The sequence below is a fragment of the Pholis gunnellus genome, assembly GCF_910591455.1.
Source record: "Pholis gunnellus genome assembly, chromosome: 15".
In the NCBI taxonomy this organism is placed as follows: domain Eukaryota; kingdom Metazoa; phylum Chordata; class Actinopteri; order Perciformes; family Pholidae; genus Pholis; species Pholis gunnellus.
In genome coordinates this window covers 17,864,756-17,877,808 of record NC_136542.1, presented here as the reverse complement: position 1 = coordinate 17,877,808, position 13,053 = coordinate 17,864,756, and the positions used below count along the sequence as shown (strand labels likewise).

The following is a 13,053-nucleotide window of genomic DNA, read 5'->3' as shown; positions in this document are numbered from 1 at the left end:
GTTGATAGTTTGAAGACATCATCTCATCCTTCACGCCGTTGTTTCACTGTAATTGATCTCCATACAAGCCGATACTCACTGTGACTCGTACGTCGTATGTTCATGGGTTTCACAGCTCAAAGGGAGAGGCCGTTACGCTCTGAGGATTGTTTATTTTTTTTCATTTTGGATGAGCTCATTTTTCAATAACTCTTTTGTTCAATTGAAGATAAATAATCAGGCTCTGGACGCTGCACATGCACCTGTCAGTCCAGGAGAGGTGTTCAAGGTATACGGCTCGAGAGATTCAATTTAACAAATTCAAATACCTAACCGACAGCAACAAATACTTGTGTTTCCTCTTCTCCTCTGTGATTACCTTGGGATTGGACTTTGAATATGCAAAATCAGAACAGGATGATAAAATGCTAGCTCCCGCTGTATTGATATGACACCAATTTTACATTGAACAGTGTGTTATATTTGCATAATTATTTACTGTTAACCGGATCGTTGTGTCCCTAGTTACACAATGATTTATGTGATGCTATACGTGGAACCAGAATACATCTTCTACAGCCTTTATTACTACTCGTTCACTAGATAAATACCAGCAGCATTCCATCACCCACAGAGATGTGAGAGATAGAAATTGGTCCAGGATTTTATTTGGATAACGCAGTCATGCTCTCAGAAATAGATTTTCTTGCATAATAAGACTTGCCTGTAAATACAACTTCATAGTCGGAATGCTGCTAATGATTTATGGACCCACACGTTCTCATCCTGTCTTGAAACTGCATAAATAACCAAATCAACTTGCCTTCGAACATTAATATACTCACTGATTTCTAACAGCTCTGCATGGCTCGGCTCTGAATCACAGCCCGTTCAGCACACCTCCGTATTTATTTGTACACCAACAATATCAAATACAAAATCTAGATGGTCATCAGTCCGGCTTCAAAGGTCATCGGCGCGTGATGTAAAATTGTAGTTATTTGGTGTTATTCCCATAAAGACAAAAAAATTCAAAATGCACTAATTAGACGTAGAAGTCATTTATATTTCCCTCCTTCCCTCCCTTAAAGTCGGCTCTGAACAGCTATTCCCCCTAATCCGCCTTAGTGGCACAAATTGTATTTAATGTTCTCATGTCAAAACGCTCCATATTTATTAGACGCGTCTAAACAGCCAATAGATCTTTAAGGACTCTCCTGATATTTTGGGAAAAGACCTTTTTTTTCTTCTCTCTTGTTGAGGGTTAGATGAGAAGATCGCTACCTCTCTCATATCTGTATGTTCAGGATCAAGTTGAGCCTCCGGGAGACTCAAGCTATTCCTAACCAATTTGTGACCAAAATCCACTAATTTGACATAAATCCTATTTTGTTCCAGACGATGTTTAATGAAAAAGCACCTTTTTCTTTTATTATTAAGTCAATTCAGTTTTAATAGCAAAATAATCATTTGAATGTTGATGGTATTTTCCTGCTAGAACGATCAAATAGTTTTCACCACACAACGCCTCCGATATTTCCTCGAAAGACCCGGACCGACTCCGCTTAAGGCCGGGTTCGCTTCCTTCTGTACTGTCACTCGCCTTGAACCGCCCACGTACTCCCAGTCAGCGAAAAGAAAAGACGAATAAACACACATCGTTGATGCTCGAACAGATCTCAAGTCCAGTTTCAGAGGAAGTTCACAAACATTTTCAACAGCTTGTATCTATTTCTTCCAGCTGTCTTTAAGGACAGCAGACTTGGTGTACTTGAAGACTTTCTTGGGCATTTTTCCGTCGTCACCCTCTTGAGTGTGTTTCGCCCTTTTTCTTCTGTCGGGCATCACTTCTACCTCATCTCACGCTGTCTCTCTCTCATTCCCTCTCACAGTGTGCATGACCTCTCTGCTCCTCTGGGAACTGTTGCGGGCGGGTAGTGTTCTGTCATTGGACGTGTCCTAAAACGAGACATTTAAACCGTGCTGGGAGACTTTATTTCAGCATTCAGTTATGGACTACACGTCACACGTAAAGGGAAAGGGAATACCTTGTGGTCCAATTAACAGAACACTACCTCCTTCAAAGTCATGATTAATTGGCTGACTTCCTGCTTAAGACAAGTCATGTTCTTAAGTATGAAGAGCTTCATGAAGACTGTCTCCCTGTGTGAGTTTGACTCTTTGCCCCTCTCTGAAGTTTCCCGAGGAAACAGAGGTGGACCTGTTGTCCGTCACCATTGACGACCCATCCCATCCTCACCATCACCTTCATTCTTCATCCGTTATCGACGGCCAGGGCTCAGTTTTCAGTGCCCCCGGCACCCCTGTCGTCTTCTCACCCACACTTCCCTTCCAGCATGACGACATGAGGCGCGACGACATGAGGCGCGACGACCTGTCCTCATCCTCCTCTGAAGACTCTGAAAAGGAGGACGATTTCGAACGGGAGAGACCGCCGAGCTACCGAAGGCCCATGTGAGTCCTCTTTTCTTTTTCTTTTTTTTTCGCTCCAACTCAAGCTCTTGTGATGAATGGTAGATGAAAGGAGGCACCTTTTAATCACACATTACAGTTGCGTTGTCCTATAAATAAATCTTCACGGTTTTCAGCATTCACTAAACATTCTCTTTCTTCCCAGCCAAGCGTCTCACAGGAAGTCCTCTGGGTTTTCCGCTGTGAGTCAGCTGTTCAGCGAGCGCTGGCCGAGCACACCTGCCAACCGCAGCTTCGGCGGCCCAGCCACTGAGAGAAACATCGACTTTGAGCTGGATGTCCGCGTGGAGATTGACAGCGGGAAGTGCGTCCTTCACCCCACTACTCAGCAACCAGAGCATGAGGACATTTCCCTCAGGAAGTACGATGAAAGGCACACTTCTTCTTCTGATAACCACTGTGGCGAGAATAGATTTTCATTTGAAGTCTGACTCAGTTTTCCTGCTATTTTTTCTTTTTTTTTTTTAAATAACGTCAAATCAAACTCCACATTAGGAAATGTAGAGTTTAATTTTCCAGATGAATTTCTTTGCTGTAGCGTGTCCTCAGTGGATAGAAGGAGTGAAACCTTCTATATTCAGAGAAGTAAACAGAACAAGGCATGAGCACACCTTCTTCATATGACTCCCTGTGGGTTTTTGCAGGAGCTGCGAGCACAGCCTCAAAAGTCTGGACCAGGAGTCTCCTCCCAAGAAGAAGAAGCTGCAGCCCACCTACACCTCCACCGCGCATCTCCTAGCTGGCAAGAAATGTCCCTCCTCCCTGCAGACCAAATCCAACGACATGGAGACCACAGTATTCTACATTCCAGGAGTGGACGTTAAGGTCAGCTGCCTGTAGCTTCCAAAGTGTCCACGGGTTTCTACTCTGTACTGTTTCTTTGCTTTAAATGATTCAATCTTCCCTTTTAGTTGCACTACAACTCCAAGACACTGAAGACGGAGTCGCCCAACGCCTCGCGCGGATCCTCTCTCCCTCGCACTCTCTCCAAAGAGTCGAAGCTGTATGGTATGAAAGATAGCGGCCCTCCCAATGCAGTCCAAAGCAAGACTAACTCGCTCCTACCTCCCCCGCCCCCACCTATTCCATCAGGTACTGAGCATTCCCTTCGTTTCTCCTTGCATGCCCTAGCACCGACCGTAATCGCCGACACTAGAGCGCCGCGGCGCTCCGATGTGATGATTTTACATCTGGGCGAGGGCCCCACCGAATCAAACGCATGTGATTTCATCTCTTATTTCAAGGCATGAATCCAGTGGGTACCTTTTTGATCAAACTGGGCTCATGCATATTGATGCCCACCACAGAGGGGAAAACGGCGAAAAGAGCGTTTATTAATACGGTTCCAGTTTATTTAAAGTTTAAGAGATGAGGAGAGTGTTGTCGACGTATACTTCAGATGGTTTTAAAACTCCCATGTGTCCTTGCAGCCAAAGGTAAGGGCAGCGGCGGGGTAAAGGCGGCCAAGCTGTACGCCTGGGTGGCCCTCCAGACTCTGCCGGAGGAAATGGTCATCAGTCCCTGTCTGCTGGACTTCCTGGAGAAAGCCCTGGAGACCATTCCCATCACACCAGTGGAGAGAGGTTACGCAGGTTTGTTTGTTGAAACATCGAATCTTTCCTTCTCGCTCGTGTCGGCACCGGCAGTCAGCGCTTTGTCGTGTTCACCGTCATGTCTTTGTGTACAATCCCGTCAGCGGTGGCTTCCCAGGAGGAGGACATGGGTCAGTTTGACCCGGTGGAGCAGCTGGAGGAGTCCACCACCTCTCTGGTGTCCTCGTCCACATCGGCCTACTCCTCCTTCCCCGTGGATGTGGTTGTCTACGTCAGAGTCCAGGTACTGACAAAGCACTAGAATCTTTATTGCCAAGCCATTTGCAACATTAGATAATAGCAGCAACAAACATAACCTTCTCGCATTTCTTTGTAAGAGCTGTTTTATTTGCTTTTAATAGTAAAATATCTGTTGTTTCCCATTAAAACTTCTTGGAATTTAGAGAAATTACAGAGATAAAATACAGTACAACTCACAGGGACCTTATATCCTTCACATACCGTTTCCCAAAACGTCGTTATTTTCTGTTTGCTTCTTTTCACCTCCGATGTACTCCGGAGCTCATTTACCTTTCAAATATTTGTAATAATTGCAGGTCATTCAAATCTGTAGCTATTCAAAGATAATTGCATGTAAGCTATGGATGTAGTGTTTGTAATTGATGATTTTGAATCCTATTTATTTAATTCAATCAGTCCCTTTTTATTGTTATCTATCGAGCCATTTCGACTTGCAGTTACACAGCTGACGTTGACGTGAGTTGTCGCCTGTGTCCGCAGCCCTCTCAGATCCGCTTCAGCTGCCTGCCGATGTCCAGGGTGGAGTGCATGCTCAAGCTGCCCTCCTTAGACCTGGTCTTCTCCTCTAACCGTGGCGAGCTGGAGACCCCGACCGGAGCCCACCCCGCTGAGGGATCTCACCACCCCTCCTCCACTCCGCCAGGGCAACACGTCCCCAAACCACCCCCCAGCAAAAGTACGTGGAGCACGTCTCGTGGAATAATAAGGCTCTAATGCGTGCAGAGATATATGTGAAGAACAAAACTTTCTTTTGAAGTCTCTCGAAACACAGTGAGCGTATGTATTCGCTGTCACTCCATGCTATGTCTGGGCCCTGTGTGATTTAACATTGCTCACAGCTTGTTCTCATCCATTCATTATTTTGCCCTCCAGTCAGTCTTTTTGCAATATCATGCAACTTTTACCATGTTTTTTCTTTTCTTTCCCCCCTGTTTTTGCTATTTTATAGAGCATCTCTGTATATTCCATCCTTTGTTTTTAGTCCAGGCATATCCACAGTAAATGTCATATTGGGAACGACTAAATGCTCTTGTTGCAACACATTTGTGTCATTTTATTTGTAATACCTTGAGCAGCTAATGACTATTCATTTTCTTCTTGTATCACATTTCATTTGTATGATGTTACTGCCTGTCTTACCTCCTCCGTGTGCTTCCTCCCTCCTCTGCTTCCTTGCAGCGTCTCCGTTGCTGGGGAGCCCTCTGGGCAGGAGCCGCCACAGCAGCAGCCAGTCGGACCTCACGGGCCCCCCCAGTAACTCCTCAGGCCTCAGCTTCACCGCCTGCATGTCTGACTTCTCCCTCTACGTCTTCCACCCCTACGGCGCCGGAAAGCAGAAATCCGCTGTGACAGGCCTGCCACCGGGCCCAGGGCCATTAGGTATGGAAAAGGGAAAGTGTGTCTGAGTATTCTAATGTGCTAATAATACATGGCTGCAGTTTGTAATGTCGCTTATTTCCCTCCTTCACCGTGGATATGATCCAGTGGATATGGGGATAACCATGACTTTACAAACAAATGGCGTCTAGTGATTGTCCTGATAATCGCTCTCTCTCCTCAAGGTACAGTAGACGAGGAGCCTTCCTCAGTAACAGGAAGAAAAGACTCTCTGAGTATCAACCTGGAGTTCGTGAAGGTCAGCTTGTCCAGGATCAGGCGTACCGGAGGCCCCACCTTCATTGAAAGCTTTATTCCCGCCAAAGGGGGCAAAATGGACACGACTCTCATCAACATCTCAGGTAGGTCGGCGGCCCCAGAAGAAGACGTTTCTCTGTGAGACGTGCAGCGGTTTATACTGACTAATGTTCAAGGTTTGGCTCAGAAGACTTGGAATGAAGTTTATTCAGTTTATTGGATAAATTCCCAGCAGAAGTTCAGGAAAATGTATAAATGCTGTTTGAAGTGAAGCTGAATACTTACGGCATAGGATCTTTAGGAGGTATGACATACATTATCGGCAGTAGGCGATTTGTAAATGTTTAACATTGGGGACAGTTTTTTTCGTACATCGCAACGGGAGAATTTTTAAGATTTAAGACGGAACTGAGCAGGGCTTAGAGAAATAGTCACAATTCCAAATCTATCTCTTACTTCAGCACCACGGACAGCGCCATGGATTGACCGACGCACAGTTAAGCTGCTAATGTTTCAGAGCCATGGCTACTAACTGCACAAACATATACAGATAAAGGAGCAATGAGTCAGGCAGACTAGACTAACACGTTCTGCACTCTCTTTACTTGGAAGATGAAGGTGGGGGGGGGTTAACAAGGGGGATGCATTTTGGTTATTTTGCTAACAAGAGGGAAGGCAACCCCCCTCGTTCCCCTTTAAATTGTCTTTTAGGCAACAATTAGGCACATTCCTAAAATGTTACCAGCAGCTACCTCCAGGACAAAGGCAGGGTTTGAAGTAGACCTGAATATCACAAGAAGTCCATGAAGCGACAATTGGGACATTTTACAAGCATAGACATGAGACTGAAAATGCAACTTTTCAATCTCTGAAAGTCAGGATGCACAAGTGCTTATTTTTGCCCTGTAGATTTGTTTTAAGGAGCATATGCTACCAATTAGTTTGCACACCTTTTTTAAAAAAAGTGTGACTCGTGTATGAACAAATGTCATATTCTGCCCCTAGCTGTGTGTGACATTGGCTCGGCTTCCTTCAAGTACGACATGAGGCGACTGAGCGAGATCCTGGCCTTCCCGAGAGCCTGGTACCGCCGGAGTATCGCCAGGCGCCTCTTCCTGGGAGACCAGACCATCAACCTGCCAGGTGAGTTTCTGACTACTCGGCGGCTCCGGCCCGTGTCGGGGGTCAGTTTGTTGAGTGTTGAGTTTTACCACTTTACTGCTCCAAAATAACCACCAGCTTTTACTGGCCATCTAACACACTGAACAGAGAGCATTTCTGTGCTTCTGACATGCATTTTCTAAAAAAAAGCTACTTACTTTTAACATGCCCTTCAATTAAAATAAGCAGTATGAACACAATAATAGAATGAAAAGTGCTTACTGTAGAAATATGGTCGGAACTTCATGATTTGTTTTCCGAACATGTCGGCCTTCGTCTACCTACCACTCTCCACGGGTTTAACTTGTGTTCATTTTTAATATCCCATCACGCTGACCTTCCCTCAGCCAACATTTCCTCCCACTGCTCCGTTTTGACATTTCCACGGCTGACTTGCACATCTCTCAACCTTTACCTTGCCTCAGCCTCTGGCCCCGCCACCCCGGACTCGGCCGAGAACGTCGCCCAACATCTGTCCCCCGAGTCCAGCCGGAAAGCCTACTGGAGGACGTGGGACGGCAGCACCGGGACGCAGCACATGCCCCAGTCCCCCAACGTGTTCTCGGAGCACTCCACCGGAAGCAACATGTCCCCGGGAGGCCTGGGCCACCTCAAGTCCCCCGCGCCCGGTCGCACCAGGAGCGTGTCCGACTCCTCCGCTCCCAGGAGAGGTGACTACAAACCATTAAATGAAAATGGAAGATTACAAAATGCAATGATGGCTTGTACAAGATGCTGATAATTTGCCCTATGCTGCCTTCCACCTAATCGTCGTTCGTTCTCGTCTAGACTCGGTGACGAAGACCTCCACCCCCTCCTTCAGTAAGAACGGTAAGGCGGCAGGTCAGCAGGGGGCGCCGTGGGAGACGCTGGTGGTGTTCGCCATCAACTTGAAGCAGCTCACCGTCCAAATGAACATGAGCAACGTCATGGGGAACAACACGTGAGTGGTCACGGTTTCTACAACTTTTTAGCGTAGATACTTTAATACCCACCGTCGTGTAAAATGCTTATTGTGGTCGTGAGTTAAAAGTCTGCATACTGTTAAATAACATAATAAATAGTTTATTTCTCTCTTTAAGGCAACATTTAGATCTGTAAGCTCTTTCTCAGGCAGGCAAGATGGATACTAATAATGTTGAAATGCTAAATATGAAGCAACACCCAGGAGATGGTTAGCTTAGCCTAGCATAACGCCTGGAAACAGCTAACCTAGCTCGGTTCAAAGGTGACATAATCCACGTCCCAGCAGGGTGTCATGTGGACGAGACAAATGAGATATAATGTGTTAATCAGTGAGTTTTAGAGGAGCTGCTCAACAGAGTGGTATTAATCTTATCATCTAACTCTTGGCAGTGAATAAACATAATTTCCAAAATATAATATTAATTAATATATCCCTAGGATCACTAATACAGGATAAATAAAAGGTAAATCTCAATAGTTTTTATGAGAAAAAAGCTGACATTTCCCTGCTTTAGATGAACTTTTTCTAGTAGTTGATTCCTAATGTTTTGTATCCTCTCTCCAAGAATAGAATTGTTGATGCAATAGTTCAGAAATATTTATGCGTACACAGACGGCAGTATTTCCACCCTCTGGGCTTGTGTAGATACATCCTCTCAGTCTCGCCAAAAATTGGCCTCAAACTTAAATGTGGAAGTAATTCTGGCAAATAAATGTATGAGTGATTCGAGCTGTGAATGATTAAGCAGCCACTGGTGAATGTGACTCCTCCCGTCTGTATCCTGTTACACGATACTGTCTGGAAAACACTGCTGGAGTGCGAAAGACTCTAAATCATTTATTTACACTTATTGGAGCACTCTGCTGCCTCACGCACGCCGGTGTAGACTTATGTCGCCAAGCCGCCACGCTGACATTCCAGCTCCTCATGCTCCTTTATCGCCCACTCTCTTATGGGCTCTATTCATCTCTCCTTCGCCGTCGTATTTCACCGGTCACGATGACGAGCGGCCGTTTCATCGCCGCGGTTAAGTCTTGAGTTGCGGAAAAGGATCCTGCTGAATCATTGACGAACACAAACACCCTCATAACCAAGGCAGCACCGCTTTATGAGCTCTGCGTCACTCTCTGAGCAACACATGCGTCTCCGGCACCAAGTCAGGGTATACGAGGCCTCTCTCTCTCTTTCCCTCTAACTCTAGTTTAAATTATTTAGGATACTCCTCCGTCATGGAAACATTCATGCGAGGTGAGTTGTATCTACATAAGAAGCTGCACCTGAGACATACGCAATTGGTCTAAGAAAGACATGTTAAAATAATAACGTACAAAGAGAAACCTCGGCTTCATTTGAGATTCTGACCTCATCCTAATTCGTTTGAGCAATATAGCAAAGACGAGACGTCTGCTGAGCCGGCAAGATGCTGGAAAGCTTGTTCGTGCTTTTGTTTCTGGTCGTCCTGAATGCTCCAACACTCTGCATGCTGACCTCCCAAAAGCAGCCGTTGCAAAAAAAAACTGCCGAGCGTTCAGAATGCTACTGCCAACAACTAAAATGAGCAATTACTGTATATAACTCCAGCTTTATTTGACCTACGCTGTCTCCCTGTATCTTTTAGAATTGATTTTAAAGTCTTTCTTTTTAGTTTTTGCGGTGCTAAATGTCCTCGTCGCCTTTTACATCACAGACTCCCTCTCGTTTATGATCCTCCCCAGAACCATAAGATCCTCCACAGCCGCTCAAAAACCTTCAGGGGTGCTACTTTAAGTCACAACGCCCCCAAACTAATGAGCGCTCTGCCCTATTAAATATTAGACTTGCTGACTCAGTGGACAGTTTTAAACGCCAACTCAAAACGTATCTTTTTAATTTCGCTGATAAACAGCTTTTATGATTTTTCTCTTCTTTGTGATAAAAGCACCGCTCGGCTTCTCCCTTCCTCCTCGCCCGCGTGTCGTTTTTAAACTTTTTTTGTTGTTTTGTCGTTTGTTCTGCTGAATTGTAAAGCACTTTGTGCCGCATTCTGTGCGTGAAAGGTGCTGAATAAATAAAGTCAGTTCATTCATTCATCATGACGTGTTGAAAAGTCAATCAGGTTTAGTCTGCGTCTATTCCTGGGCCAAGCTCTCGCCGTGAGAGTCCTTTTCTGTTTTCGTCGAAAGCCCTTCTGCATTATTCAGCGGTGTCTCAGGGGACCTCACAGTTTTGTGTGTTTGTCCCCGCAGCTGGACCACCAGCGGGCTGAAGAGTCAGGGCCGACTGTCGGTGGGCAGCAACCGGGACCGGGAGATCAGCATGTCCGTCGGCCTCGGCCGCTCCAAGCTCGACTCCAAGGGCGGGGTGGTGGGCGGCAATATAGACGTGAACACCCTGGAGATGGTCTGTAAGTAAACAAAGCCTCGACTCCCCCCCGACATCTGGTGTTTTTCTGCAACTCGTTAGCAGCTCTTGTGAACTGGCTGTGGAGCCAGAGTTTAGTGCAGAGTTCTCGCTCAACACTGGGAGCTGTGCAGTGATGAGATGCAGACGTATAAACACGCTCACATTTAACTCTCACTATGTATTTAGATGTTACATACATTTGTAAATAGAAGGTATTTAGAAGGGAGTATAAAATCACATATTTACTATAAATATAAAAATATATATAATTGGGCAACTTACTGGATTTACTTGTCCTGAAAATACCGCTAGTTCAGTCTAAATAAGCCGTCCTTTTCCCCCCAAATTCTCAGCAAAATCCCTTTTTATATCACGTTGCTGCAGCGCTAACCGATCGCCGTCCGTTTTGTTTCTAGCCCACATCTCGGAACACCCCAACCAGCAGCCCAGCCACAAGATCCAGATCACCATGGGGTCGACGGAGGCGCGCGTGGACTACATGGGCTCCAGCATCCTGATGGGCGTTTTCAGCAACGCCGACCTGCAGCTCCAAGACGAGTGGAAGGTCAACCTGTGCACCGTTGACACCAGCCTGTCGGAGAAAAGGTTTGGAGACCATGTCAGCGGCAGCTCATCGTGCAACACAGCACGTCTTTTGGTTCTTGTAATATAGCGCGCTTGATAGAATGCTAAGATTTAATGTGCAGTGAGAGTACATGAAGTGTGGTTCACTACCACCTGAGTTCATATGAGCTGAAGTAACTGCATCAAGAGCTCCTAAGAACGCAGGTTTTGGTTCTTCAGACCTTCATGATGGCTTTCTTAATTACTAGGCAAGCCGGTGTAGCTAAATGATGACACAAATCTGTTGTTCCAGATGCAGTGGTGTTTCATCTCCACCATTACCATCTGCTTTCCTACCACGCTTTACTGTTTTCTACATTATCCCCCGTTTTTAATCTTCTATCTCCCCGTTTCTCCCTCTCCCCAGTGAAATCTTCGTCCACGGAGACTTGCAGTGGGACATTTTCCAGGTGATCATTTCACGCTCGACCACACCGGACCTCATCAAGATCGGCATGAAGCTGCAGGAGTTTTTCACTCAGCAGTTCGACACCAGCAAGCGGGCCCTCTCCACCTGGGGCCCCGGTCCCTACCTGCCCCCCAAGACCCCCGTCATCAACGCCGACAAAGGCTCGGCGGAGCTCTGTAAGCATTTTCTACACTGCTGGGAGAAATATTGAATGCAGACTGTGGCGTGTTAAGGTGTGCGCAGTGAGGGCAGTTGTGCTGGTAATAGGACGTGAACTGATTTGCAATTCTAATACACCTAATTTGTATCCCACTTTTGACAAGGTGGTTCGGCAAGTGATTGTAATCAAACATGCAGCGTTCATTAAAAAAGAGATTGGAGATTAAAAACAGCATAATGCACAGAGCTGATCCCGTTAGCAGCATGCCTCACGTTCAGGTCAGCGTCTTACTCTGTGCCTCTCCCGTCTGTCGTCTTTGTCCCACAGACATGGACGCCGCCCATCACCGCCACTGGCCCGGCGTGCTGAAGGTAATCGCCGGCTGCCACATCTCCCTCTTCCAGATGCCCCTGCCCGAGGACGCCGTGCAGCTGGGCGGTTCCATGAGCCTTCACGGCAACCACATGACCCTGGCCTGCTTCCACGGGCCCAACTTCCGCTCCAAGTCGTGGGCGCTGTTCCACCTGGAGGAGCCCAACATCGCCTTCTGGACGGAGGCGCAGAAGATCTGGGAGGACGGTGAGACAAAACAATGTCCACTGTGTGACTGGTGTCGGACAACGATTTCGTAATGAAAAATAACATTCGACGCCGCACATAATCCCTCTCTGACAACCCACGTGTGTTTCTGTCCGGTCCAGGCATCAAAGACGATTCTACTTACATTGTTCAGACGCTGGACTTCCATCTCGGTCACAACACTATGGTGACCAAACCCTGTGGTGCACTCGAAAGTCCGATGGCCACCATAACCAAAATAACCCGCCGACGCCATGAAAACCCCCCACATGGAGTCGCCACAGTCAAAGAATGGTTCAACTACGTCACTGCCATGAGGAACGAAGGTAACCTTTCATTTATTTAAATCTATGGAGACCATTTGTTTTGTGATGTCATCACACATACAGGTTCCAGTTCCTCAAGTGGAAAACTGAGAACATATCTTATTTGTTTTTCCCAAATTTAAAATGATAGTGGAAACACTGAATATTATAATAATAATAATAATAATAATAAATAGTATTGAAGGTTCCCATTTTATTCAAGTCTGTCTGGAACCACACAATGAAATTGGATCTCTTCACTGCCAGTGTGAACAAGAGGAACCGAAAAGTGTTCTAATGTTACGTCATGGGAGTGTTAGACTGGAAACATGTGGATTGGTCACATCTGGCCTTAATAAATTCAGTATTAGAGCTGATATCGATCCTGCGTAGAGCTGTGAATCCCTCATCACACATGCTGCATGTTTCAGTACACATACACTGCTCTTATGGATGTAAACGTGGTGGAGGAAATACTGTAGAACACACATTCGATCAGTAACATT

General features: G+C 46.1%; 1 protein-coding gene across 18 annotated transcripts in view; it reads left to right on the top strand.

Moving 5' to 3' along the window:
* Positions 1 to 13,053, top strand: part of kiaa1109 (KIAA1109) — a 65,405-nt gene that overhangs the window by 48,310 nt on the left and 4,042 nt on the right. For 13 of the 18 annotated variants that reach the window (XM_079175172.1, XM_079175182.1, XM_079175174.1 and 10 more), the window contains 18 exons: positions 209 to 268; positions 2,177 to 2,454; positions 2,618 to 2,833; positions 3,117 to 3,297; positions 3,384 to 3,564; positions 3,903 to 4,064; positions 4,169 to 4,308; positions 4,806 to 5,001; positions 5,505 to 5,705; positions 5,888 to 6,064; positions 6,966 to 7,103; positions 7,547 to 7,792; positions 7,911 to 8,064; positions 10,314 to 10,471; positions 10,887 to 11,076; positions 11,462 to 11,679; positions 11,991 to 12,242; positions 12,365 to 12,568. In XM_079175172.1, coding sequence (XP_079031298.1) covers positions 209 to 268; positions 2,177 to 2,454; positions 2,618 to 2,833; positions 3,117 to 3,297; positions 3,384 to 3,564; positions 3,903 to 4,064; positions 4,169 to 4,308; positions 4,806 to 5,001; positions 5,505 to 5,705; positions 5,888 to 6,064; positions 6,966 to 7,103; positions 7,547 to 7,792; positions 7,911 to 8,064; positions 10,314 to 10,471; positions 10,887 to 11,076; positions 11,462 to 11,679; positions 11,991 to 12,242; positions 12,365 to 12,568 — 3,352 coding nt within the window. The remainder of the gene's footprint in view (positions 1 to 208; positions 269 to 2,176; positions 2,455 to 2,617; positions 2,834 to 3,116; positions 3,298 to 3,383; positions 3,565 to 3,902; positions 4,065 to 4,168; positions 4,309 to 4,805; positions 5,002 to 5,504; positions 5,706 to 5,887; positions 6,065 to 6,965; positions 7,104 to 7,546; positions 7,793 to 7,910; positions 8,065 to 10,313; positions 10,472 to 10,886; positions 11,077 to 11,461; positions 11,680 to 11,990; positions 12,243 to 12,364; positions 12,569 to 13,053) is intronic. The other 5 variants (XM_079175175.1, XM_079175170.1, XM_079175178.1 and 2 more) reach the window with 2 other exon arrangements.